This window comes from Chroicocephalus ridibundus, chromosome 8 (genome assembly GCF_963924245.1).
Source record: "Chroicocephalus ridibundus chromosome 8, bChrRid1.1, whole genome shotgun sequence".
Classification (NCBI taxonomy): domain Eukaryota; kingdom Metazoa; phylum Chordata; class Aves; order Charadriiformes; family Laridae; genus Chroicocephalus; species Chroicocephalus ridibundus.
The window spans coordinates 11,430,387-11,456,521 of record NC_086291.1 but is presented as its reverse complement, the minus strand read 5'-3'; the positions used below and the strand labels follow the sequence as shown (position 1 = coordinate 11,456,521).

The following is a 26,135-nucleotide window of genomic DNA, read 5'->3' as shown; positions in this document are numbered from 1 at the left end:
CCTGCTCTCACTAGGAGGTGCAGGAGCCCTGAGATCTGTGCAACAGGGTACATGGCTGCCACCAGACCCGCCCCATGGGCCAGCGTGCCTTGGCCCAGCTCTGCTAAGCCACTCTCCTGCTCTGCTCTTGCTGCAAACCAGAGGCTGTGAAACCTCAGGGCACTAACTCCCCCTTCTCTGCACTGCGGCTCTGCCCGGGCTGCTCCTGCAAAGGTGGAGAGAGGGGAGGTTTGGAGCCCAGGAGTCCCGAGCCCCAGAGCTGCACCCAGGGTCTGCCCGCCAGGCTCGGTTCAGCCACAGGCACCAGGAAGGGAGCCAGGAGGAGCACTCAGTACCTGAAATTTCAAGGCAATTTTCCTCTTCTAATCTACAAGCTTCGGTCAGGGTGAGAAAGAGGCAGCCGATGGGGTTCAGAGGGTGGCCCACCCAGCCCTCCAAGTTGGTGATGGTTGTTGCTCCTCGCTGCAGCAGCTCTGCCAAAAAACGGAACAGAAAGACATTAAAAGTGATGAACTGAAAGACAGGTTCTGCACCCAGAGAGGTCTCTGAGACCAAAGGCCTTTTCTTACCCCTTACTGGGGACTTCCAGGGCCAACCTGGGCACGGTAGCTTGTGAGGGCAAGGAGCAGCTCAGAGCAGCCACCCCGCAGGCTGCCACAGACATCAAAGCGAGCAGGCACACAACAAAAGAAGGTGCCCCCAAGGTCACATAAGATGCAGTGGTTCGTTCTTTGTTCCAGGACAACATGAGGGGCTGCAGAGTCCCAGGATGCGGTCTATAAAGCCGGACTTGCAACTTACAGACTCATTTGCAATGGCAGCCCGAACGTTTTGGAAACACAAGTGGAAATCTCTCTGGAGATGACAAAGACTCCCAGCGAGTCTTAAAAGCTCCACCTTTTGAAGAACTCAAGCTGGCTGAGCTAGCAAGGGCCAGGAGTCACCAACCACAAGCAGCACTGCAGTAACTGACCCCGGCTCTCCGCCAACCACAACTGCAAAAGGAGAAACACTGATCTTGTCTCCTGGTACTCTCGGTACGTTCTGCTGCTCTGGATGGGGCAGCACTACTCTCTGAGATGGAGAAGACTTTCTCAACCAGCTGGGATGCCCCAGCTAGACCTCGTGGGACACTTCTTCCATAGCTCTACTCATACCTTTCTTCTGATGCTTATATATTTCCAGCTGCCTTTGCTGCTGCAGTCGCAGGGTGTTGATTATGGCAACAGTTAGTCGGAGAGCTTCTCTGGGATAGCCATGGGAGCGCAGGGCGTCCACCCGAGCACAGGCTGTCGGGACGTGTTCTGCAAGGCAAGGACAAACACAGGGGCATGGCTGAGCCAGAGGAGCACAGAAATTCACGGGATGATACTGATCGGGGGAGAGAACCTGACAGCATCAGGCTTCAGGGTATTTTATTCTACCGGTCTTCCCCACGCCCCAACTAAACTCCTGATCCCTGCCTTAAAGTCCATCACTTTCTCCCTGCTCCTGGCAGGGATGCCTACCAGGAATACTAAGGGGACTCCTACCAAGTCCACCATGTTCAACCCACAGCAGCCACGTCAGTACCTAAATCCCCACCTCCACAAACCTCATCCGGTGGGAGCATTTCCAACACGCCGTTGCTGCAACACAATGGCTCCAAACACAGGCTGTTACCACCCTGCCACTCACTCCTCCTAAAATCTGCACAGCTGACGGTGATTTCTCTCACTGCTGTGCACCCAAACGCTTCTTAGTGTCTCCTCCAGCACCTCTCCCCTGCTCTCATCACACAGGTGGGGATACAGGGGGTGAGGCTGTGCATCCAGCACCGCGCTGAGGGCACCGGCAGATCTGGGGTGATGTTTTGAACTGCTTCCTTAATGCTTCCGTGGAGCGAGCTCTGCAGACACCCCGTCTCTTCTGCAGCTCTCCTACCTGGCGTTTTATTACTAGAAACGGTTGCAAGAACGCCCCACAAGACTCACAGTTGCTTAGGAATTCATCTGCTCCTGCTGCTCATTGCTCACCTGAAATCACAAGCAACTGTGGAGAGGATTATGACTGAGTGAGAAATTAGCAGGAGCAGATGACATGACATGCTGCATAACAAGCAGCAAAAATCCTATTTTCTTGCAAAATGTCCTACCAAGGGGGAAACAAACAAACAAACAAACAAAAGGCAAAGACAGAAGATCTAAAATTACGATAGAGGGATAATTTCTATTTCTGGAAGAGCTCAGAAAGCTTTGGAAATGCAGACAACCACCTCCACAAATGGGGTTTCCATGTCCCAAAGGTCACCCGCAAGGAACACACGAGAAAGAGGTTTCAGAACAAACGCATCTGTAAAGTGCTTCTTATTGCTTCCTCTACTCGTTTGCTAAATGGATGAAATATCCAGCTTCTCGCTGAATTCATCACTGGAAGTTACCGACAAATCACACGCCTCTCCCAGCACTGCGTCCCTGAAGGAGCACCAAGAAAGCGCAAAATCCAAACATCAAGGCAGCTACATCAGATGAATAACGTGCACCAACCACCGGGGCCAAAGGGCTCACCAGAGCCCAGATTATGCCAGGGGCAGGGGAGCTGTGGCCACCACACCCCTGCTAGATAGACAGAGTCCCCGGAAGCGTGAGCCCACCACCGCTGCCTATGGCTGCGCAGGGAGGAGACCTGCCGCCTGCGGCTACACAAAACTCCTCCTAGAGTAGAAACGTCCTCTCCTGCTCCAGCTGAGCTAGCAGAGATGTACCAGCAGCCTTCACATGGGCCCTTTATAACTTATCTCCTGGCTTTAACAGCAACTTAGTGCCCGCTGCTCCACAAACCACATCTCTGGGTGACTGTGAATATTCTCTTCCCATTTGGCTGGGTGACGGCAAACCCCAGCACCTGGAGCAGATGACAGAGCAGGGATACGCTTTGACCTTTTCCATGTCCATACATTCTCCTCTTTGGCTGTGGGGATGAGGCATCCACCCTCTTGGAGGTGTGGGGGCCTTGCGTCTCCCATTTTGGGGTCAGTCTGAGGGCTGACAGCCACACCAGGCACCCTCCAAGCCCTCCGTCTCACCCATTCTCATCCCAGGACACGTAGTTGTCAAGGGTCTGCAGAGCTGCCCTGGGTCTTGACTTTGCAGTAGGGAGGTTGTGTGCCTTGAGGGACATGGTCTAAAGGTCTACAACACAGAGGGTACTGGACTTGACTGGTCCAGTAGGCCTTAAGCTCATCCAAGGCTTAATTGTACTGTCTGATAATTGCCTTTAAGGGAAGAATAAAAAGAAGGTGAGAGCAGGGAAGAAAAAATCCAGAGCATACAGCTGTGCTCCCCAGCCAACTTTCAAGGGACTTTAAGCGTCCCCCTGTAGTGGGAACAGTGAGAGCTTGCACTGGGGACAGCCAAACACACTGGCACGATGACAGAGGACACGACCAGCCCGGTCCAAGCTGACCAAGGGAAACCCACCCTGTAAAGATGTGGGGTTTGCTATAAGGACAGTGGCTGGGCTGTGGGAGGGCATCAAGTCCTTCTGCTCGCCCCACTCCTCAGGCTAAGGGCCAGGGAGGCACTTTCAATCTAGGACGCGGAAGCTTGCAAGGACCCAGGGCAGCAAAGCTTCTTTGATGTCTCGGGTGGCTCTTCTCCACTAGCAACTCTACCCACCCAGGCCACGCAAGGGGCTGCTGGTCTGGATGCTCACCTAGCCACAGCGGCTGCCCCTGGGAGTTGAAGAGGAGGCTCTCGCCCTCCCGTTGGTAGGAGGGAGACACGTAGAAGTCACTGCTAATGATGCGCTGCAGGTGGCTGTCCTGCCAGTGGAGGTCACAGCCCTCGATCGCTCGGGTGAACACGGTTCGTCTGGGCCTGGCCAGGGATTCTGCGAAGAGAAAAAACATCAGTGCCTTGGTGGGGCAGGGGCAGCCCGGTCCCACCCCCAGACACGACCTCCCTGGGCAGAGAAACGTCTTTACAATGAGAGCACAGACCCACCTGGTCCCATCCCAGCTGTTTCCAAGCTGAGCACAGGAAACCATTGCCTTTAGATACCTCTGCAGCCCATCCCCGTCTCCTTAGATGACATTGCTAAGTAACTTGCTACAACAGTTGCCTTGGCCAGACAGGCGAGAAAAGAGGCAGGGACCCCGTCTATTTGCTTTCTGACAATAATCCACTGTCACATTGAAATGTGGCCACGCATTCCCACCCCTGTGACACTCAGCTGCCAGGGGTCAGGACTGGGCTTCCTCAGCGTCACTGCCCAGCAAGCACCACGAGCTCTCCTCTTCTGCTCCAATGCAAAGCCCCGGCTTCATCGAACCACAGCTGCTTAGACCAGCAGCACCTGAAGCCACATGGGGAACCACAGCAGCCTGTCTCATCTGCCTCTGGGCGATGGCAGGAACCATCGCCCTCCAGCAACCTCCTCCGGCTGCATCAGGGGGCTGGACGGAAGGAGACGGCATCATCTGAAACCCCACCGCTGCTCTGCAGCAGATGTCTGCGCTCCTCTTCAGAACTGCTCTGTAACTTCACTGACATTTTTGAAGCTCTCAAATGCTGGGTGAGCATTTCACTCCATCCAGACAGATCAGACAAGTGGTTTGTTGGGAGGAAAAGGCCCGTCTGGAGCAATCCCGCTATTGCTCCAGCCACGCTGGGTCATGAGGGCCAAACACAGCCAGCAGGCTGCAAAACAGGAAGCCCCAAAGGGGATGCAACGCTGAATGTTAGGTCCTGCAACCCGCAAGACGGGCCAAGTTAAGTGCGTTCAAGGGGGGAAAACAAAAGGCACTGCTCAAAGCTGATCCAGGAGACTGGATAAACACGCGCCGGAAACGATGGCAACAAGCAATTAGCCTGAAAGCTGCAGGCACCCCGAGGTGGAGAGAAATTAAACAGGTGTTCGCAAGTAGAGAGCCAAGCCTGCTCACTTTACCAGGAAGGATTTCAGGAATCAGCTGTTCTCCTTCAGTAATAAAAGAGGCTGGCAACAATCTGCAGCACTATTTGCATACGCACAAACATTAACCCCGGGACACGTCCAGGATCTGTGCTGCTCTCAGTCCCCTGCTTGGAGAGGCAGGAGCGTGGGGACAAGGGGACGTTCTCAGCACGTGCTTCGGAAACTCCCTGGCACATCTAAAATAAGTGACCAGCTCGGCCCCGGCAACCTGCCCCGAATGCCAGAGCAAATCCTCGGCGGAGCTGGGAACACCAGGGGGGAGTCCCGGGGTTGGCGCAGGACATGGAGCAAGGCCAGGTTTAAATTAAGCCACTTGCTGAGGATGCACAGGGGGAGGCAGCCGGGGTGCACGGTCCTGGCCATGGCTGGGGTGGGCTGGCAGGACATCCACGCTCCTGAACTGCTGCTGAAGGTCTAATCCCACCCAGAAGAGTGAAGCTTCCTTCGCGGCACGGCTGCTGTCCCCCTTTCTTCCCATTTTGGTAATACACCAAAGAGCAATTCCAGTGCAGCAGATGGAGGCACAATAAGAGCAGTAACTTTCAATTAATGCCTACTTCAGGCAAAAAGGAAGAGGGGAAAAGTGCTTAAATTTCAAGGGATCAAATACTTTGTCAGGGGTTGAGAAAATATTTTAGCACGAGGGAACAACTCCATAACTACACTGTGCTCTGCACTTGAACTGCATTTCACATTCCTGGCTAATGACTTATCTACCACCTGAATCAAAGCCCATAAGCAAGGCTCAAGGGCTGGGAAAGGGGCTCTGCATCATCGCCAACTCCTCACTCTTACATTACAGGGTTGGGAAAGGGACTCTGCATCATCTCCAACTCCTCACTCGCCCATTTCAGCGAGGGCTTCCAAACTCAGCTCCGCTCCCATTCAAGCGGCACCAGTTTTCTGTAAAACTCCATACCCAAAACTGCACAGGCTGTAGGGGTCTAAACTCCCCCAAGGTCAAATTGCTTTAAAATGGCCTCTGATATGGTGCTTAAAATACAGGTGACTTCACCCAAGATGTAGCAAAGAGCCAAACATTTCCAAGTGTATCTAAAACCAGAGGCTGTAAAGAGACATATTTTATATTCCCGTGACTCCCAGAGACATCACCAGCCGGTGAATTGAGGTCTCTCAACTTTGGGGTGCATTTTGACCCGGACCCAACTCCCTGGATTTCCACTCCCGGCCTGGACTCACCTTGGCTGTGACCGGAGCTCTGCGTAAGCGCGTTGGTGATGTTGGGAAGCTCATTACCGTAATTGCCATCTTCCAGGGGACAGACGTCCATCTCTCCCCACTTGCGCAGCTGCCGAAGCCAGCAGGATTTCTCTTCCAGCTTGCAGTGCGGGTTTAACACCACGCACACCCACAGTGCCCCTAAACAAAGCCAAGAAATCAAGGAGGTGCCACCACCGTACCCGCGGGGCCAAAGCTCTGCTGCTGCCGCGCTCGTCGCGAGAGCCTGCAAGGTTTCACCGGCGTTTGTAAACTCATTTCAGCATAATGCACGGACCCAGGAGGGGGATTTAGACAGCCTTTAAATAAAAGTAAAACTCCTCCGTAATGAAGCTAAATTATAATCTCATGAGATGGGGGACAGTGGGGAGGAGGGAAGGGGAGAGCGGCTGTGTATGAATTTGTGAGTGCTTCTGTCTGCCAGGACAAATCTAGTGTTTGAACTACACATCAAAGCATGCTTAAAAACACCCTGGCAAGCTGCAGAGTCTGTATCTCCAAAGACTAACCTGATTTTGATCCTACCCACGTTCTAAGCACTTTAAAGCCCACTCCGAATGCTATTTCATCTGCCATTGTTCTTCGGGCCATTTGCATTCAACTATTTAAAAAGGAGATTTGGTGTATTTTCTTCCTTTTTTTTTTTTTTTTCTTTTTCTTTTTTTAATCCCCAGTAGCCCCCAGCCTGCAGAGGAACCAGCAGAGGAACCTGGAGCTTGGCTTGATGCCTCGCAGGCAAGAGCCCTCCAAGGTGTGAACCCTCAGACCTCGCAAGCAGAAGTGCCCATCAGTAGGACGCCCATGCTGACACCCTCTGGGTCAAGCACGGGACCTCACAGGCGTGATGATGCTGTCTGCTGCGTGGGAGGCAAAACCAGGCCCAAGGACATCTGCCATCGTTAAGATCCAACTCATCCTTTCGTAAGACAGGGCTGACGCTGGTGCTGCTAACTGAGCCTAGCCGACTCTCCTGGGTCACCCACTGCTCTGAAAAGGGCTGCAGCAACCTGAATAAGAGCAAAACCATGCATTCTCCTTTAGCTAATTGTGTTTCTGCCCAAAGTTCCCTGTGAGGCTGCCAGATACAGCATGTCCCCTCCCTTGTGCCTGCCCTGTGGGGTGGGATGGCTGTGTGCTGGCACAGCTGCCGTGCGGGGTGTCCCCGGGGATCCCCCCAGGCTTAGCAGCTCATGCCGCTCCTCTCTCTGCCCGTGTCGGATCCTGCCACGCACACAAGACAGCTCACCCTCCCGCAGAAACACCCTCCCTTGCTTCTCCTCCATGGCCCCAGTGGAGACCTGGAGCACCTTCCTCCTCCCCACCCTGCCAGCTGCTCTCCCCCACCTCTCCATCACTCCCAGAGCCAAAGTTCCCATTCCAAAATGACAGCCAGAGGCAGGACATCACCCCGCAGGTCTCCGCTGTGCGGAGAGGGGATTCCTCCAGGCACCCAAGCCACCTCCCTGGCTCGCTGTGTTTTGTGCGGCAGCTCCCCAGCTGCACAGCCGCGCGTCGAGCGAGGCTGCGACTCCGACACAGGCAGCTGGAGCAGCCGGTCCCTTTTCCAGGCAGTGTGAGGCAAAACCAGGCTGAGCGGTGATGTCCTGGCTCCGGCTCCACCCTGGTGTCTCCCCGTTCCTCCAGGTTATAGCTGAGCTTTGGTGGTGCTTTTGGGGTGCATCTCCCGGCACCCGTCCTCTGCCAGTTGGGACTTGTGGACATGTTTGGTTCAAGTCATTAATAAGGCGCGAAGGCTGTGCACGTCCAGCTCCTCAGAGCGGCCTGGCTCGGCAGGAGAGACGTCACGGCGTCACAACGCAGATGGTGGCAGCAGCATTGCATCCAGGAACAGGCATGGGAAGAGCAACCGCAGGCACCAAAGATCAGCAAATATTCAAAGCAGCCCTCGCCTGGGCCAGCTCCATCAGCGCCTCAGCTCTGCTGCTCCCAGAAAACCCCACCGAAAGCTCGCTCCTTTCTGATGAACAGGGGGGGAATAAGGCTTTTGACCTGCAACGCTAGCAACTAATGCATGTGCAAGAGAAGAGCCGTCTCCTTTGGGGCTTTCACGGCCCACCTCTCCCAGAGCAGGTCTATGTCACTCGCTCCCAGGCTCCTGCAGGCTCCACAGCGGCTGCACGGACATGGCACCTTTGAAAGAATCAGGTCTCGGCCCTGGAAAATGAGTCTTCCTTAAGGCTCTGGTTACTCCCCTTAGGTGAGTGGTGGGTGCCTGCCCGCTGCCACCCCAAGGGCATAAAACTCCCCACCTCCTCGGGCAGGTGTGAGCTAAATCCTGCGCTCGGCTCCTGGTGCTGGGCGTCCCGGGGCTTCCGACTGGTTTCAGGCATCCCCTTCCCACCAGCACTCCCGCCTGTTGTCACTGACCCTCTTCGCCCGCTCCCGGGCTGCTTGTGCCAGAAGCATCCCTCGGCAATTTCAGCTCACGCCTCCGACGGCGAGCGGAGTGGCTCGGCTGACAGGCAGTAATAAAGCTTGGTGCCCCATCTCTGCCGCCCCCAGGAATGGGATGCACCCGCTGCATTTTTACCTCCCACAGCTCGGCTAAGATGCGATCCTTGGAAGCCTCATGACTTCCCTCGCAGCCTATTTTCGGGAGCCCTCCGCGGCATCCTTTGCCTGCCAAAACGCTGCGCCCCTGAGCACTCCTGCGGAAGGGAAGATGTGGTGGGGACAAGGAGGGAAGAGGGATTCACATCTGTCTCAGCCACGTAGTTATCTGGGAGATGGAAAAGAGGGGTTTTCTGAGCCCCATGGTCAAGTGACATCGGCTGACAGCACAAGTGACTCCTGTCCTGAGCCGAAACGCCATGCCGGGTCAGACTCTGTGTCTGTTCACATGCTGCAGAAACCTTCATCTGAACTTTCTGATAGCAGGAGGTTAAGCGGGGAACAAAGCGGCAGATCACGATTAAGCTAAGCCTCTAAACAAAAATGCTTTTTGATGACGGGGCTGGGTGCAGGGACGGGGAGGAAGGGGGGGGGGGTCAGAGCCTTCCCAGCCCAGCGGTCCCGGCTGCTGGCCCCGGAGAGGACAGGCGCTGCGATCCCCCGCCCAAGTTTCATAACCATCAAAGAAATTCTCCTGTTTCCCACAGGGTCGCTCCCCGGCTTAATCTGCTGAAATTCCCCACTGTAAACAAGTGGCTGAGATAAATAAACCCGTCTCCAGGCAGATTAAGGTCAGGCTGCACTTCAGCTGGTTTTTCGTCTATTTTTTGTAATTAGGCTTTAATCGTAAGTACTAATGCGCCAGGGCAAATACTCCCACGCCGCAGAGCTCTCCATCCAGCAGGTCTTTCCTTTGGCTCCCCAGCAGACGGGGCAATAGATGTTCAGTTGGCAGCACACGCACGAGCAAACGATGCCCTTTTTATTTATTTATTTATTTATTTTAAACTCTGAAATCCTGCAAAATCCTTTACATTTTCCCCAGCATAAATCCACAATCTTCTTTAAGGCTGATCTTCTTCCAATCCCACGCAAGTCTGTTGCTGCAGTCTTTCCTAAAAATCGATGATTAATTATTAAACACGTGCCCAAAATAATTTCTGTGAGGCCCATTTTTCTTTCCCACGTGGCAAGAGAACACGGTCTGCGCTGGGGCTTCCCGCAGCAGCTGGCAACAGGCCCCTCATCCCTCTCTTTGGCAGCAGTGGTAATGCCAGGCAGCTCTGGCATCCGCAGCCCACAGGCGGTCGGACAACATGCCTTCACCGTCCCAAGCCTCCCAGCTACCGATACCCACCCAGCGACAGTCTGGGACATCTCTGCGCGTTGCCGATGTTTGTTACCAATGAAGACCACCAGCTCACTGCAGCTCTGGTCCCTTCATGCCTGGACCCTTTCTTCAGAAGGATGCTCTGTTCCTACAGCAAACTCTGCCCAGGTCCAAATCCAAAAGGCTTCTGTAAGATGGGGAGAATAATCCCCGCTTTGAGTATAGTCCATGCCCATCCTGCCCTGGAGATGGTTCTTGGACCATCACCGTGTCCTCTGCAGGGGCTTCACTTCAGCATGAAGGTGCCCAAATCCCTCCCGTGTGACGTGCCTACGCCAGGGGAGCCGCTCGCTCTGACGTGCGTTGGCTGGCACCACGCTTCACCTGCTGTCACGCTGATCCAGCCTTGGTAGGGCCCTGACGTTCCTCAGCCACCTTGCCATCTGCTGATGGGGACGTGCTGTCACCTCCTCCCACTCTGCCAAAAAAAAAAACTATGCGCACCAACCCACCCGGTCCTTGCGTGGTTAAGCCAGGACTGAAACCCAGCCACTCCCGCCTCATGTGTGCAGGAAGGGAGGGCGGGCTCTCAGCTTGGATAGTGGGTTTGAGATCTGGCCAAATAATCTGTAATTCTGGGCAAATTGTTTCCTGCGTCCAGGCCTGCCCAGACACCCATCCATCCACATTTCACCGATGTTGTTTGCTTTCTTCCATGTGGAAATTCTGGCTTGGCGGATTTGGCCACCTCTCCAGGATTCTTCTGTATCCAACCATCTAGCTGCAGCATCCCGAAATCCTGGAAATATCTTCTTGGCAAGCAAGCACAGATGAGCTCTCCAGAGACGGCGTGGTTATTTCCATCCATGGAACTTCACACAGAAGCGAGACATCCCACCCCTCCCATCTCTTGTCTGCGCTGTTTGTCCAAGCTCTCCAGTCTCATGGCTACGTTTGCATCGGTTGGGCACTTGGTAGGAGGGTCTGTGATCCCAGCTGCAGCTTCGGGTGCTCCCGACCCTGGACCACCCTCATCCTTTTTCCAGCTCTACAACATCCCTTTAGACCCAGCCCGTGAGTCCTGGCCTTTACACAGCATCTCCCACAGGCAGAGGAGCTCAAAGTCACTCATCGTGAAACCGTGGCAAAAGTCAAACTGCTCACCCAAGATTCCAGATGCCCAGAAGAGTCCAGAACTGCTTGGTTAACTCTGCCACACAACCAGCCTCCCCGGGCCCACGTCATCTAAATGTTTTATTCTAATGATATTAGGGTGTCAGGCAGCTGAGCCGGTGTCTAAGGTGCTTAGCTAGATTTACCCAGAACTGCATTTCCCTTAAAGCCAGGCTCTGCGCTGGCCATCCTGTCCCCCCTCACCCTGGAAACGTGCACAGGGGCAGGCAGAAATCTGTTAAGACGGGATGAGACTTCAGACCCTGCCTTTGCCCCTCTGGATCACGGTTCCTGCAGGACAAGCACTTCCACGTCCAGGCTACATCTAGCCCCTGGGGCGCATCAGCCCCTCTCCCTCGCAAAGGCTTCGGGGCAGCACACCAAACACCAGGCTGCTGCAAGTATGGGAGCAGCCACACTCCGGACACCCGTCATCTTTGATGCCTTTAGAGGAAAGGGGCTGGTTTAAGGTGTCGAGCTGTGCAGTTGAGGTCTGATCCAGCTGTCCCAGCAAAATTTCCCCAGCAGGAGATAGAGGAAGCTCCTGGCATCTCTCAGGGCCTCTGCTCCCAAAAAAAACGAGCCCCAAAAGGCTCTGGGATGATGTCTGCTGGCCCTGCAGCCCAGGCAAACCTGCTGTTTGTCTCTACGAGGTGGTGACTCTTACCCAGCTCATCCCAGAGCTGCCGGCACTTCTCCGTTATGCCCGTCCCCTGCTGCCTCCAGAGGGAGAGCCGAGGATCGGCCATGAACTGCTCCGTTATCAACGTCAGCATCCTGGCCCCGTTGGAGTCCCTCATGCGCAGCATCTCCCGAACCTGGAGAGGACAGAATGGCCCTTGGTGAGACAAACCATGGTCCCCTGGAGGTGTTTAAGACATGGTCACCTGGCTGGCAACCCACAGCTCCCTCAGTCTGGGGGTCCAGACTGTAAATATACACACACACATATATATATATATGCATATAATGTATAGTCATACATTGTAACAGTCGTGCAATGACTGTGACCTGACTGGTTGTAGTCCAGCTGAGCAACAGCCACAGCCTAGGCTGTGTAGAGGACCAAGCAACCAAGAACATGAAAACAAGGCTCTTCTGCAAAGAAAGAGAAAAGCCTGTAGGCTGATGCCACCTCTCCAAGGTCTCTGTAGGCTCTGCAGGGTTGGCCTTCCCTCCACCGCGCTGATGGGGAGATGGGGGAAAGCCTTCCCTCGCGCAGGGATCATGGCAAGCCCATCGCGTGGGAGGAATGGACCTGCCAGGAGAGCGTGTGAGACAACCCAGGCCTGACCCAGAGCCTGGATTACAACCGCCTGCTCCGCGACCGGGCGAGAAGGCACTGGAGCAGAGATTCCCAGCTGTGACGGGCACCCTGCCAGGGCAGCCGGCGAGCTGCCGGCTACGTGACACGCCGAGCGGAGAGGGGAGAGAGCAGCCGGCTCCTCCTCACCTTGGCAAACATGGAGTTGAGCTGCTTCCCCGAGCCGTAGTACCCTCCCTGAGATAGGAACAGCTTCACCTGCTCTCGGACCTGTTCCTCGTCCAAGTGCCAGCAGTTCTCGTCGTCGATGCTGGCCCCAGCAGTGGGGTCAGGAGCACCTGGGGGAGACAGGGAGGGAGGAGAAAAGAGACAACCATGTTTATAGCAGCAGGGTCAGCTGTCCCACCAGCAAGAAGTGGACATACCTCTATTTTATATGGACCCACCTCTATTTTATCAGCTCAGGCAAGGGAAAACCAACCAGGTTCCCAGGCAGTGAGCCCCAGCTGGCAGCATCACGCTCTCCTTCCACGGCAGTGGCAGCAGCCGTCAGGAGGGATCCTGACCACAGGGCTGACGCCTGGCTAGCCCTTCTGCGCCCCACGTGAAGTGAGGCTGAGGAAGAGCAGAGACCTGCCTTCCTTCAAAGCCCCAGGGGTGCAGACAGCGCAGCTGCAGAGCCCAGAGCGCTCCCCCGCTCCAGGGATCGCCCGGGGTGCTCCTCCTGCTCCACATCACCCGCTTGTTTAAGCATCAGTAAAGCTCCAATTCCTGCAAGCCCTTCCCCGCTCTATGAACAGTCTAACAAAAGTCCCACTGCATGGGGGGCGTTCAGAGCCCCGGGTTAAACACCAGCTCCTGCCCCTCATTTGCTTTAGGACAGGGGACACGTCCCTTTGCATCAGTGTACCTGCCCGGGAGAGACCCTCCCCTGGAAAAAACAAAGGATCAATAAACCTTCAAAGAACAAACTGTGTCCAGTGCAGGGCCTTTGTCAGGCACACACCTGTGTTCACAAGCTCTATTTCATCTTCCAGAGAAGAAAAAAAGAAAAGAAGACCCACAAGTGCCTTAAACAATAGCTTGGGATCCACCTTCCCTTGCCTTGTCCCTTTCAATTCCCACTTTTTCCCCCAAGCACTGCCCTATCTCCCAGCAATGCCCCGGCTTCCCAGGCTCGCAGGGCAGGCAGCAGCACGGCTCCAGCCAGGAGCACAGAAGGGAACAGAAACTCAGCTTCTCAGCTCCCCGCTTTTGAGTCCTACTCTGCAGAAACTCCTTAGGGAAAATCAGTGCCAAGGAGGGACCAGTGCGGCTAGAGGATGCTCTGTAGAACTTAAGTCTGCTTCTCCCATCTCGTCTCGCTCTCCAGCGAGGACGGGGGTCAGCGTGGGAAGAGGGAAGTGCTGCACGGACAGCCAAGGGATGCTGTAGCCGACAGGTTCCCAATTAAATCTTAATGATGTCTTCCCCAGTCGACTAGGATCTGGTTGGGGACCAGACACGGCTTTCACACAGAGACAGCTCAGGATGCTGTGCATGCCCCAGCCCCGCGCGTTGCTGAACCAGGAGCTTAAACGCAATTCATGAAAGTCAAGCTCCGGGATGCCTGCTTAGCAGAGCGACTGTCGCTTCTTGGCTTGTAAGCGAGAGGACATCAACCCGAGGGGTTTTGCTCCTCCAGCAAAGGCTGAGAATGCTCCTGACACGATAAGATACAGCTATTTGTATTTATTGTCCTTTACAAAATTATTTTAATTTCTGCTAACAGTCGCTGCCCGACAGCTGTTCCAGCAAGCTCTAGGCACAGCCTGCACCGTGCTGAAGGGAGAGGAGGATGCTGCTCCCTCTGCAGAATAATTTATGGTTGACACAACCACGTAATTGGGATGGGAGCTGAAGCAGCAGAAAGAAAATCACAGCCCCCGCGTGAGCAAGAGGGCTTTCGCCTACGGCCCCATTTGTGCCCTGATCCAGCTCCCCCAAGCCCTGTCGTAAGCCACGAGGGACCACCATGCCATGGACAGTCCATCCTGACCATCTCAGGTCCCGGCTTTTCCGTGCCTTTTCCTTCCCTCCCCCAACCCAGTCCTTATCCTGCAGATAAAGAGCAGACAAGCCAGCGATTATCCCGTATCAGGAACCGATGACTAATCTGTCTACCACAAGCGCTTATCTGTCCCCATCGCTGAGGTATCCCAGACGCTTGCTTGGACTCTTAATATCCTTCTCACCACCATTCCGCCCGCCGCTCCCAGATGCAGCTATCCAGACCAGCCAGGTCACCCCAGATGATTCTACAGGGTCACCTGGTCCCACCTACAGGGACCAGGAGGGCATGGATGCCTGGAATGACCCATCCCGCCTAAACTCAGCCCATCCTTGGTCCCTCACTGAGGCTGCTGTGATGGATAAAGGTGGAGGAGTCAGAAAGATGCAAAAAGTGGTTGCATTTTTGTGGGGTTCCCAGGGCTACCCTCGGTGCTCGCTGCTCACACATAGCGTTAGCGACGGAAAGCCCGAGCAGCGAGGAAAGCAGCTAAATAAAACCTCCTCCTCCCACGCAACACATTGAGCACTTCGCACGTTGGGGTTCGGGCTGTAGCCAAATTAGTAACGTGCCTCCCGCGCCTCCAAATAAAACCCAAATTTGCTTGTAAATGTATTTTTCTCTCCTATAAAAGATTCAGAGAGAATTGTAATAGCAGATTCCTACATGTGCAACGCAACCCGGCAGATAACGGGCTGCCCAATTATGCCGAGGAGCTGGATAAACATTTAAGAGCAAACAACGGGATTTGTACCGGGTTTAAATATTAATGGCAGGATTTGTCCACTCCCCCTTGCCAACGTTCACACCATGGGGGCTTCGGCAGCGGCATGCCGTGACGCAGCTGATGAGTGATTCCATGTCTCGGCTCCAAAGGAGCAGGGAACGGCATGTAAAACAGCCCAGCGCCTGCGTAACACATTTCTCATATAGCAGCGTTCCTGCTCCAAAGAGCCCTGTTTCAGATGTGCTGGATCTTGGTCCTGCCGGATTCAGATTTAAGGAAACACCACTGCACATCTTGAGTGGAAAGAAGGTTTCACCAGCCCATTTACAGTGGCTGTAGAAACAGAGATAAAAATGCAATCCATTAAATGAGAAGCAGGGCTTGGGTTTTAACTGTTTGACAGCCAAGTGAGACTTCTCCAGGTGGATACAAAGGCTGAGGAATAAGGACTGGAAAAATCTACAAATTAGAAAACAGAGTGAAGCTAGGCACGGAAAATTGAACGCCTTGCTCAGCAATTAGCTGCCCAACATGAAGAAAATGAAAGGCACTCCTGGACTGGAAAGCAGCAGATTTCCAGGGCTGAGGAGGTGATGGGACCTCGTGGGTCATGCCAAGGCATTGGCATACCCCAAACCCAAGCTCCTGAACTCAAGAAGGGGAGATACATCAGCCAGGTGACGTGGGAAGCACTCCCAGTGTGTCTCACCTGGAGCAGGAGCAGCAACACAAAGAAAAAGGGATAATTATTTTTTTTTAACCGGTGTCTGGAGCTGACAAATGAATAATAAAAGCAACCCAGGGATGCAGGTGGCCGCCCCAGCATCTCCCTCACGGTCATCTTGGCCAACTGCACCCAGTACCTATTGGTGGCTCCCGGTCTGGCCATGCTGGCCCCGGGGTCAGCAGTGCTGAGGAGGGCTCTGCCAGCCAGCGAGCCACAGCCGCCTGGAGCAGGGCTGGCCATCGTGCAGCAGTTCACAAGGGACATCTTATGACTGCACGTGGTGGCATGGCTGAACGCCTCCAGGCTGCCTCTCCAGCGTCCAGAGAGAAAACAGACGCGAAGGAACAGCTCAGGGTGCAGGGGGAAGGACAGGGACAAATAAACAAACAGCAGAAAACCTCAGAGAGAAAATAACCAGGCACCAGAAAGGAAATGAACTCTAATGAGGGATTAAAAATAGCAGCAGAGTGAGAAGTCAAGCTCCGCCAAGGCTCCCAGTTCATTTTCAAGGGGAGGCAGGTTGGATGGAGCCTCCAGGGCAGCCTGAAGATTCACAACCGTCTGACAGAGATGGAGCAAGAGAAGCCAGACCAGCTCCCAGCACGAAGGCTTGGAGCTCCCTGGCTCAGCTGGTACCAGCATCGGGTTCGGTCATCTTTGGAAGCCCCTTGTCAAGAACCTCACCCGTACTCTGGTGTCATTTGGCAACACCATTGGCTCTGCAAGACAAGGGGGAAGAGCCACTGGCAGAGCCTTTGTCTTCAGCACTCAGGTGTGTTATTTTCCCTTAACTTCACATCAGCTCAGCAACCAGGAACATGAATCCCCTGGAGACCTGACCTTCTCCTCCTCCCCAGCGGGAAGGCAGAATTTCAAATAGATTTACTGGTACTGCGCTCCAGATGCTGTCATGGGATGACCTCAAAGTTAAAGACTGCCTGAGGACTCCTCAAACATTCGCCCTGGCTCAGTGCGACAGGACAAGCGGGCTGGGACTTCCAGCATGGCCAACCTGGCAGCTGACTTTCTGTGCACAGGGAGCAAGACAGGCCAATGGGTGAAGGCCAGTATTAGCCCAGGAACTGAAGGAAGTGCTCAAGTTGGCTAAGAGTACAGCTGGGACAAAAGTGAGAAGATGAGGCAGAGCGCTCCTTACAGCTTTTGCATGAGTAGATCTGGTTTTCCCATGACAAAGCCTGAGGGACCATTCCCACTAGGAGTTTTCTGAAGGTCCTCTCCTCCAAGGAAGCTCCTGAGACCCTGCAGGACCACAGAGGCCCCTTGGCGATTCACACTGTCTCTCTGATGGCTTGACCTCGGAGAGAGCTGCCCCCGCATTGTGAGACAGTGGAGGTTTTGTGGCTTTTCCGCCTTCTGGCTCAGAAGACCATCCTAAGCCTTTCGATGGCATCAGCTGAGCACCGCGGACATTGTATCACCCATTGGCATTTCCATGGGACAGACAGACCGCCCCGACCACATCTCCTGAGTTGACAGCAGCTCTCCCTGCCGTACCCGAGCACTACTCGAGCAGGTTCAGTTACCGAGCTGCAAACACCAGGCCTGCCAAAACCTCCCGATCCTCACCCGTGGAAGGAGGAGACTTCACCAATGATGCACTAAGGACATCCTTAAGCCCCAAATCTTCTGGGCCCACAGGCACACTCACTCTTCAGAGCTGCCTCTCCTGTCTTTAAGCTTCTAATTAAAGATTTTAATGACCACCATCTCTGTCCAGTGGTCTCCACCAGACCCCTCTCCTTCCTTGGCCACAGACTGCTTTTGCCCTCAGGAAGAATCTAGCGTTTGCCTCCAAAGCCCAGACATCCCAATTAAGCTCAAAGGACGTATCTGAGACAGCAGCACCCCACAGCGTACCTATCTTCCTCTTAAAACAAATTCAAGTCATTCTCTACAAGCATGAACCAAAACACAAGAGGAGAGGAATGCCACCTCCCAAGCCTGCTGGTTGACTTGGATCCTGCGCACTCACTGCTGCTGGATGCTGGATCCACACTGCGACAGCAGGAAACCCTGCGCTGCTGTCAGGACTCACTGGTGCTTCTGAGCTCCTCCTCCACCGTATTGCTTTCTTTTGCGCCCGAAAACTCACTCTCTGCCTACAATTCCCATTTCAGCTCTTTTTCTCAGTCTTGCCCTCTCCAATACCTCCTGGTCCTCTCTACAATAGTTTACCGCACCAAAGCAATCGCTCTCTGTTCCTCATTCGCACCTCAGGAGGACATGTGCTTCTCATCGTTCATGGTGGTAGAGCATGGATCCCTCCAGTGGCAAAGCTGCACCTATCCACAGCATGTTCCACCACAGCTGGTGGCCCTGAGCCACTTTTCACCTTGCATTTCCCTGAGTCAGGCTCAGCAAACCAAGGCACACCCTGGGCTGGTGCTCTTGGAAGAGCAGAGGGAGCAGAGTGACAAGGTGGCCACCACCAGATGCTCCTCACTCCACCAGAGGCCTGGCTGTTGGATCCAAGCTCTCCAGCTGCAGGTCCTGGCTACCCCCAGCAGCCACCCCACCAGGAAAGGTCAAGCAGCTGCCAGTCACATTTGCTGGCACGATGACAACCTTGCAGCCCTGCTCCGTGCCGGACAGTCACGCTGCTGACTTTGTCCCCAAGGAGCAGGAACACGCTCGGGGCAGGGACACACACACCGCAGCACTGAAACCCACCCCGGTCTCCTCACTCCAGCTGCCACTTCAGACGCCGAGCGAGGAGGTGTCAGACACGTGAGACGCTCTCGCGGTGAGCCCGCTGCCCTTTGCAGCCAGCGACGAGAGCAGAAACGTGACTCGCTTGAGCAGGCAGGGGTCAAGCGGGGAGCAGCGCGGCAGGCACACCTAGGCTCGCTGCTTGGATTGAATCCTTCGAGAACAGGCGAGCGCCTTGGCTGCGCTCCGAGGCTCCATCGTTACTGGATAGTTTGCATATCCTTCTAGGAAGGCAGCTGGGAAGATCGGCATGCGGTGCACAGCCCGCAGCTACAGACTCCTGCAAGGAACAAAGCTCTGACGCCCCGAGACCAGCGCGCCAGACAACAGCCTGCGATTTTCTTTGCTGCTCAGGCTCTGCAGGGGGAGAAGGAGCAGCCCTGAAAGCCTTATTTTACAAAACCGGATGATCGCCTCGCACAAGCGTCATTCCCCAGAGAGCCCGGCATGCTCCCGAGGTGCAGAATCAGCTCCTCCATCCCACGTGCTCACCATCGACAGAGAAGGAGCAGCCCTTTGGGTGACCAGAGGCAGGTGGGCAAGACCCAATGCTGACCTGAAGCTCAACAGACCTCTCCTCAGAAAAAATGGGGAGAAAAAAAAGAAAGGATTTACGGAGAAGCTGTTCTGGCTTCAAGGTGTGATAACCTCAGGCGTCCAGTGCACACACTAGGTTACTGTTTGGGCTGCAGAGGCTGGCCTGCCAAAAGCCAGCTTGGCCTCAACTCCGAGGTGAACAAAGGTGTGACCCCAAGGGTCTTAACTAGACACGGCCAAGAAATGCACGTGTAAGCCTGTAAAGCCCTATGTAAAGCATACCTTGAAGAATTTTCAAATCCCAGGATCACGGACCCTCTATGAATGCATGAACTGCAGCTGGGAAGGGCAAGACGGGGGAAAAATTTGGATCCCCTTCAACCAGAGCTCCCAAGGAGCTGCCAGATTGCTCTCACATACGCAGTCCCACACGCCTGCAGCCCTTCCTCACCCTGGGCTCCTTGCTCAAGTAGCTCTGCAATGTAGTCGCTCTGAGACTGTGCTTTGCTGGCAGGACAGGGAGGGCAAAGCTTGCAACACTGCCCAGGACTGAGAGCTGAAGCCATGGTTGACACCACTCTGAACTTGAGTGTGGATTTTTTTGAGCCTTCCTTTTCACAAGGTGCAACTTCTATGAGTTCATCATCTTATGGTCACCTTTAGGTCATCTCATCATGCTAAGGCCGATCTGCATCCTCCCTCAGGATGAGACGAGGCTGTTCTCCTGCCTGCAGAGGAGTTCACTTGCTTGTGACCATGGCTAGGCAGCCACACGGGTGTCAGGTGGGTGCCACCTTCTGCTGAGTAAGTCAACGCATCTCTGTCAGTTCAAAATCGCACGCCAGAGTGTGTGAATTTGCACGAGTCTGAAGGGGCAGAGAATTTTTGCTTTGTGTTTTTTATAACCACTTGTAAAAACAAGAGGCAGATATTGAAATGGAGCCAACATCTGTATCTTTGTAAGACTCTCAATCACCAGCCTTTTGCTGACTCTAGAGCAATAAATATTCAGAGCCTTAAAAGCTTTTCTTCAATCTGCTTAGGAGAAAGCAGCCTCAAACAATGGCCAAGAAGGGATCTCGCCCAACCTCAGCTTCAGTGGATCAGCTCAGGGAGGGAACGGACCTCACCAGATTCTTGCAGTATCACAGTTCCTCTTTCTTTTTTAATGCCAAAAAATGAGGAACCCCCCACAAAAGGCAGTAGTAATTTAGAGCACAACCACACACAGCAGATGTGGCCCAGAGGAGGAGACAAAAGCCTCTCCCAAGGCAGGAGCAGGAACAACCAGACAGAGGGAGGGGGAAATATCTAAGATCAGAGCTGCCATCACCCCTACGGTGGAGGTGGACCCCTGGCCTCACCTCTACATGTGGATTCAACCAGTTCAGATCCTATTTTAGGCTGCATATGGGGCTTTTCATCTTCGGAGCACTTAACAGGCATGTGTTAATCCCTGCAACGCCCTTCCGTGGCAGATAAGTGTTTATTATCTCCGCTCTACAGCTGGTGGGACAGGCGCGGTGGGGAGCGGCTCATTGTTGCAGACCCTGGGCAACCTCAGCTCCTGGGCTCCTTGGAAAGACACAGCAGGAGCGTCCGGCTTCAGCTGATGAAGCGAGCCTCAGAGCAACTCCCCAGGGAGCCCGGGCCACCTCCTGGGCCACTAGGCAACTGCAGCGGGGCTGGGATGGGCAGTGTCCCACAGCCAGTGCTTTCCAGGGGAGGAAGTCAAAAGCATCTTCCAAACACAAAGCCCCAGGACACATCTCCACTGCCTTTGTGCAGTAGGTCAGGACAGCGGCGCTCATTTATTATGGGTAAATTAACGCCCATGGAGATTAAAGCTTTATCTCCCGCCGGCTCAGCCACAACTGACTTAGCAACGTGCAAGGCTGGGCTGGAGGAGCCACGTCCCCGCACTGCACCTCCCGCTCCCCCAGATCCCAGCACCACGTCCTTCTGTGCTGGGGACTAAACGTGCTCCCTTCCTCCAACCTTGGCTTCTCCATCCCACTCTGGGCTGTGCCTTGTGCACCGCCAGCCTCTCTGCTCTGCCTTTTCTTGCCTGTTGAAGCCAGTGTTTGACAGACAAACACATAAAGAAGGACAGAAGGCAGAATGGGGACGCATGGCCAACAGCGATGTGGTGCCAACACCTGTGCATTAACACCAGTTTGACGCTGCCACCTCTCTCCATGCAGCAACAGACAAACACAGCAAAAGTAAGGTCAACACCATCAGCGTGAAACCACCAGCCCATCCCCAAACGGACACTGAATCGGTGCCGAGCCACCCAGCGAGTAGGGAGGACTTACCATGCACTTGGTTGATCTCCGAGTTGGAGGACAGGATCTCATCAGCCAACTTCTGGGCGGTGGGCAGCACCTCGGTGTGGTGTGCCGTGATCAAATACTGAACAAACTTCTGGAGCTGGTCCCTGTTCATCTGGAAAAGGGTCTCTGAGATGGGAAGACGGAGTTTGACCTGGTCCGGCTTGCGGATCCTGTACAGCGAAAGTGCCACGACGTGGGCACAGTAAAAAATGTCCTTGTTCCCGCAGCCACATGTCACTGAGGTGATTTTGCAGCGGTCAAAGCTGATGGCCACCTTGTAGGTCATCTCTGGTTCTGTCGCAGTCGCCGGCTCCGTTACCGTCCCGCTGAGGTGGAACCCTGGAGAGGGAAAGGAGAAGAGGAAAGGCCACGTTAGCTTCCCTCTGACCACTACAACCCATGCAAACTCTGGAAGAAGGACAAGTCCAGACAGGGCTGCTCGTGCAACGCTATGCAAGGAGCACACCACCCAACACACACCATCCTGGTGGCTTACACCCAGCCTGCATATGAACACACTTCTGCACCAACACACGTGTGCAGCCAGACTCATCGGCGAGTTTATTTAACAGCCAAACCCTCAGGGGAAGAGGAAAGCTGCTCAGTTCCCATTTGTTTAAGAGTCTCTCAGACTGCTTCTCTCCTGGGAGTCATCTTCATCCACGCCTCCCTCTCGCTGAATTTGCAACTCACGTGAGCGAGGGATGGCAGAAAAAAGCCAGGTTTTCTTTTCTGTGATGAGGCAGACAAAAAAAACCCACAAATTAAACGCAACGCGACCCCAACTTCAGTCCCTCAACCAGGTACAGCACTCCAGGGCATGGCCAGAGCTCTAAGCTCTTCCACGCAGCCCGAACAAGGAGCAGGGACAGGAGCAATGCACAGCCTGAACCGTGGGCTGGAGGGAAACCGTTTGTTCCTTGAGCTCCACAACGTTTGCCGCTCTCCTACAAGCTCTCAAGCTTTCCCCAAAATACTGCTGCCAGGGAGCCAGCCGCTTGTTGGCACAATCCGTGCGTCGGGCTGCAGGGACAGCCCAAATTACTCACACAAATGTCACCGTGCTCCCTACAGCCCCCACCATGCCGTGAGGGGCTGCAGCGCCTTCAGGCACAAAGTTGGGGGGGGGGGGGGGGGGCGGGAATAAGTCCCAACAAGTCCCAAACGCAGGTGAAGAGTGAGAAACAGGCTCGGAAGGTCCTCTGGGTCCAAGGAAGGTGGATGCACCAGGCAAGAGAGGGATAAAGTCAGCGAGAAAAGACTGGGTGCCCACCAACCTCAATGCGAAAGCCCAGGGAGCCGTTCCCAGGAGCCGGCTGCCAAGGAGGTCCAACATCAACACTTTGCACTTGCCCAGCCACCTGGAAAAGGGACATCTTTGTTTCCCCCATCCACCTGCCTTGTGGCTTTGAGCAGAATGAGGGAGGTTAATTAACGTGGCCGGGGCCAGCCGCCAACCCCGTGTCGGAGCCTGGCGTGGTACCTGGGACCCAGCACCCCACGCCGCCCACCCCAGCCCTCCTCCCTGAAGAGGATGCTCACTTTTCTCCATGCCACTGCAACCTTATTAAGCCTGTGTTTGTACAGAGGTCCCTGCAGAGCCTGCCATCCCCCCGGAGAAGACGGCAGACAGCTGAGAGCCCTACAATTAGCGACAGAAAAGGAGAAGGGGTGGTGGTGGGGGGGTGAAGATTAAAATACATTAACTGCATCAAACCCTTGTGCGTTTGCCAGCTCTCACAAAGGCTTTCCGAGACAAATTCTACCAGAGGTTTTTAATAAATGGCATCAAAACCAGCTATTCACTGCCAGTCTCTTTAAAGCCACGCCAAAAACCACATTCAAATCTGATTAAGCGTCTAGAGGTCTGCTTTCACTTTAGTGCAGGGGAGGGGGAAAGCGGACCTGTTCTGCCGCCCATCGCCTGAAACCCACCCCATGTGGACCAGGAGCAGGAGGGGAGGGATGGACAACCCCGCATTACCCTCTCGCTCGCACGCTGACGGCAGTGGAAGCACGGCTGCGGAGCTGCCGGGCTCGGCGCCGCGGGAGCAGCACGGCCAGGGCCTGATGAGCCCCCCCTTCCCCACGAGTCCATCCCTCAGCAGCCAAACTATATAAATCCCCCGAATAAGCTCCAAAGTGTTTATGTTTTACCACTTCTCTGGTCTGCGATGCTTGGCAGGCAGCTCCGACTCACTGCCAGTTTCTCCCTAGTTTACTTTTTGAACAAGTTAAAAGGATTGGAAACCGCATTCCCGAGCAAGAATGTATGTATATACGCGTATGTACACCCGTAGGCACATACGCACACATCTATATAAAACCCTCTAAAACAAATTACCAGCCATAAACATTGCCTTGAAACGTTTACTTTAGTAGGATCATGGGCCGGACCCTACTTGGGGCTAACTGGTGTAAGGCTGGAGGAACTCATTTAACCAAATGACCTGTTTCGGACAGGTCTACGTCTGAAAATGCATCAACCGTGGTCTGAATGCAGCCTCCCTGGGAGAGTAAATTTGTCCACGTACTTCCCAGGCTGCTCTCAGGCATCCGAAAAGCTGTGGTCCCCCATCTTCTGCGAGAGCCAGTCCTCACAACTCGTAGCCGGCGTCTGCACATCAAACACGACCGTTCAGCGCGTCGGCAACTGCCAAGTTCATCTGGCACTCGAGCCCAAAGTCAAGTGTTGGTTTAGATTTTAGCTGTGGTGGCAGCAGGTCTATTTCAGATAAACTAGGAGCTCTATACAAAACATTTATCAAAAGCTTAGTCAGAAATTAACTATGGAGAGAGAGGAGCTGGCGGGAACAGAGGCATTGTTTGGGAATATTTACATTAATGGGAGGTCAGCCTGCAGCTACCACTCTGCGCCCTGCTCTGCGGCCAGGTCTGCACCTCAGCACCCATGGGTGCTCAGCAGTGATGGGTATCAGTGTCCCAGAGAAGAGTAGTGGTTAAAAGGTAGGTGGTGGTGTGGTTACTCCACCATCCGTCCAAGCATTCACTCCTGGTCCACACAAAACCCTGATGCCACAGCCACCAAGAGCCTACAGGTCGCGCTGCAGAAGGACGGCTGCCACTGTACTCTCCTCTCCGTTCACCTCGCATCCTAGAAGGAGCACATGGGGCCGGTGACACTGACACTCCAGCAGAGAGAAACACAGCCCTGGCCACAGACACGGGGTCTGGATAGCGCTGACAACAAAAGCACTCTCCTCTGTGTCTCCCCTGCCCGTTTCGATTTAAGACGTTCCTACAGCTGAGTGCTTATCTAGGACTTCATCTTCTGTTCCTTAATATAAGCTAACATGGTGTTTGATTTGCTGCCAACAAAGTGACAGTGCCAGGGCTTGAAAACCATGGAAAAGAAATAATTAAATACCATCTTTGTAACTACAGACTCATTACACCCCATCGAAGCCCAGCTCTGTCCCAAGAACAACATCGCCTCCTCTCTGCCCCAGAACAGCCTCCCCTACTTTTACCACAAATGCTTCCCGGTGTATGTCTCTTTGATCCAGGTTGCAAAAGGACCTGAGTGTTCATACCTGCCCCAGAAAGAGCACACAAAGGCGCCAGGAATGTTCACACGCACATGGAGCACGATGAGCACATCTCCTTCCTAATCCCAGTTAAACGTCAAATGGGGACAAAACACCAGAGCAAGGACCTTGCATTAGTGCTGCAGGACATCTAAGTTAAATTAAAACAGACCCTAGAAACGTATTCTGGGAGCTCGTGAGCTCCACACCGACAGCACTTCCAAACTCATCAGCTGGGCAGCACTTTCCTCTTTGGAGCTGATAAAACCCTTCAGGCTGGGCAGCAGAGAATGGATCCACAAAACATCATCCCTGGGCTCTGAAGCAGCTGCAAAGGATCAAGCCTTTAGCAGAAGCCCCAGTGCAAGAGACTTTGCTATTAGGACAAGACCATTAAGGCCTCAACAGAAGTATCTTTAACCAAGATGGGGAATTCTTCGATCTCTAAAGCTACTCAACCAAAAGGAGCTTTGCTCTTCCAGTTCTGTAAGAGCAGCCAGAATCTTTCAGCTGGGCATTTTCAATCCATCTGTCCACAAGCCACCCGTCAGGAGAAACTACTAGCCTATCTTGCGGCTCCAACTTACCCCTGAGCTGGCTCTGGAGACCCCTAGTCTTGGGTTCACAGAAGGTAAAGCCAACATTCAAGCTGATTGCATTGAAATACCTGAAGTTCAGAGGCAGGCAGACCACAGGTGGAAATTTATATGCCAGAAACAAGCAAAACCCAGGCATAACTCCTTCCCTTCTGATAACTGTGTCATCAAGAGCCCTCCAACACCCGTCAGGAGGAGAAAGGAGGGAAGAGGACCCCGGAGCTACAACACTAGCCGGGAACTTGAGAGCTCGGCTCTGCTCCCTCTGGCAGTTGCTGCTCACAGCCATCCCCCACATTTCACACTGCAGCCCAGGCAGAAGTCACAGTTGTCATTCGCAAAGTTGTGCCATTTGGAAAAATTAGCTTGTTCTTCCCAGGCGCAGCACTCACTTGCTTCTCACAGAGCATTAGCACAATCCCGCCGGGGAGGCAGCCTTCACCCCAGAGGAGCCATCTCTAGAACCTAGCCCTGGACCGGCAGAACCAGAAGCCATCTGAGGTTGCTACA

At 54.1% G+C, this 26,135-nt stretch overlaps 1 protein-coding gene across 1 annotated transcript in view; it reads right to left on the bottom strand.

The window, feature by feature from the left end:
- The window catches only part of ZSWIM5 (zinc finger SWIM-type containing 5), a 101,644-nt gene that overhangs the window by 8,637 nt on the left and 66,872 nt on the right, over positions 1-26,135 (bottom strand). The window contains exons 2-8 of the mRNA XM_063343074.1: positions 21,464-21,820; positions 12,564-12,712; positions 11,778-11,928; positions 6,157-6,336; positions 3,694-3,870; positions 1,158-1,304; positions 336-473 (exon numbers count right to left, since the gene is read on the bottom strand). Coding sequence (XP_063199144.1) covers positions 336-473; positions 1,158-1,304; positions 3,694-3,870; positions 6,157-6,336; positions 11,778-11,928; positions 12,564-12,712; positions 21,464-21,820 — 1,299 coding nt within the window. The remainder of the gene's footprint in view (positions 1-335; positions 474-1,157; positions 1,305-3,693; positions 3,871-6,156; positions 6,337-11,777; positions 11,929-12,563; positions 12,713-21,463; positions 21,821-26,135) is intronic.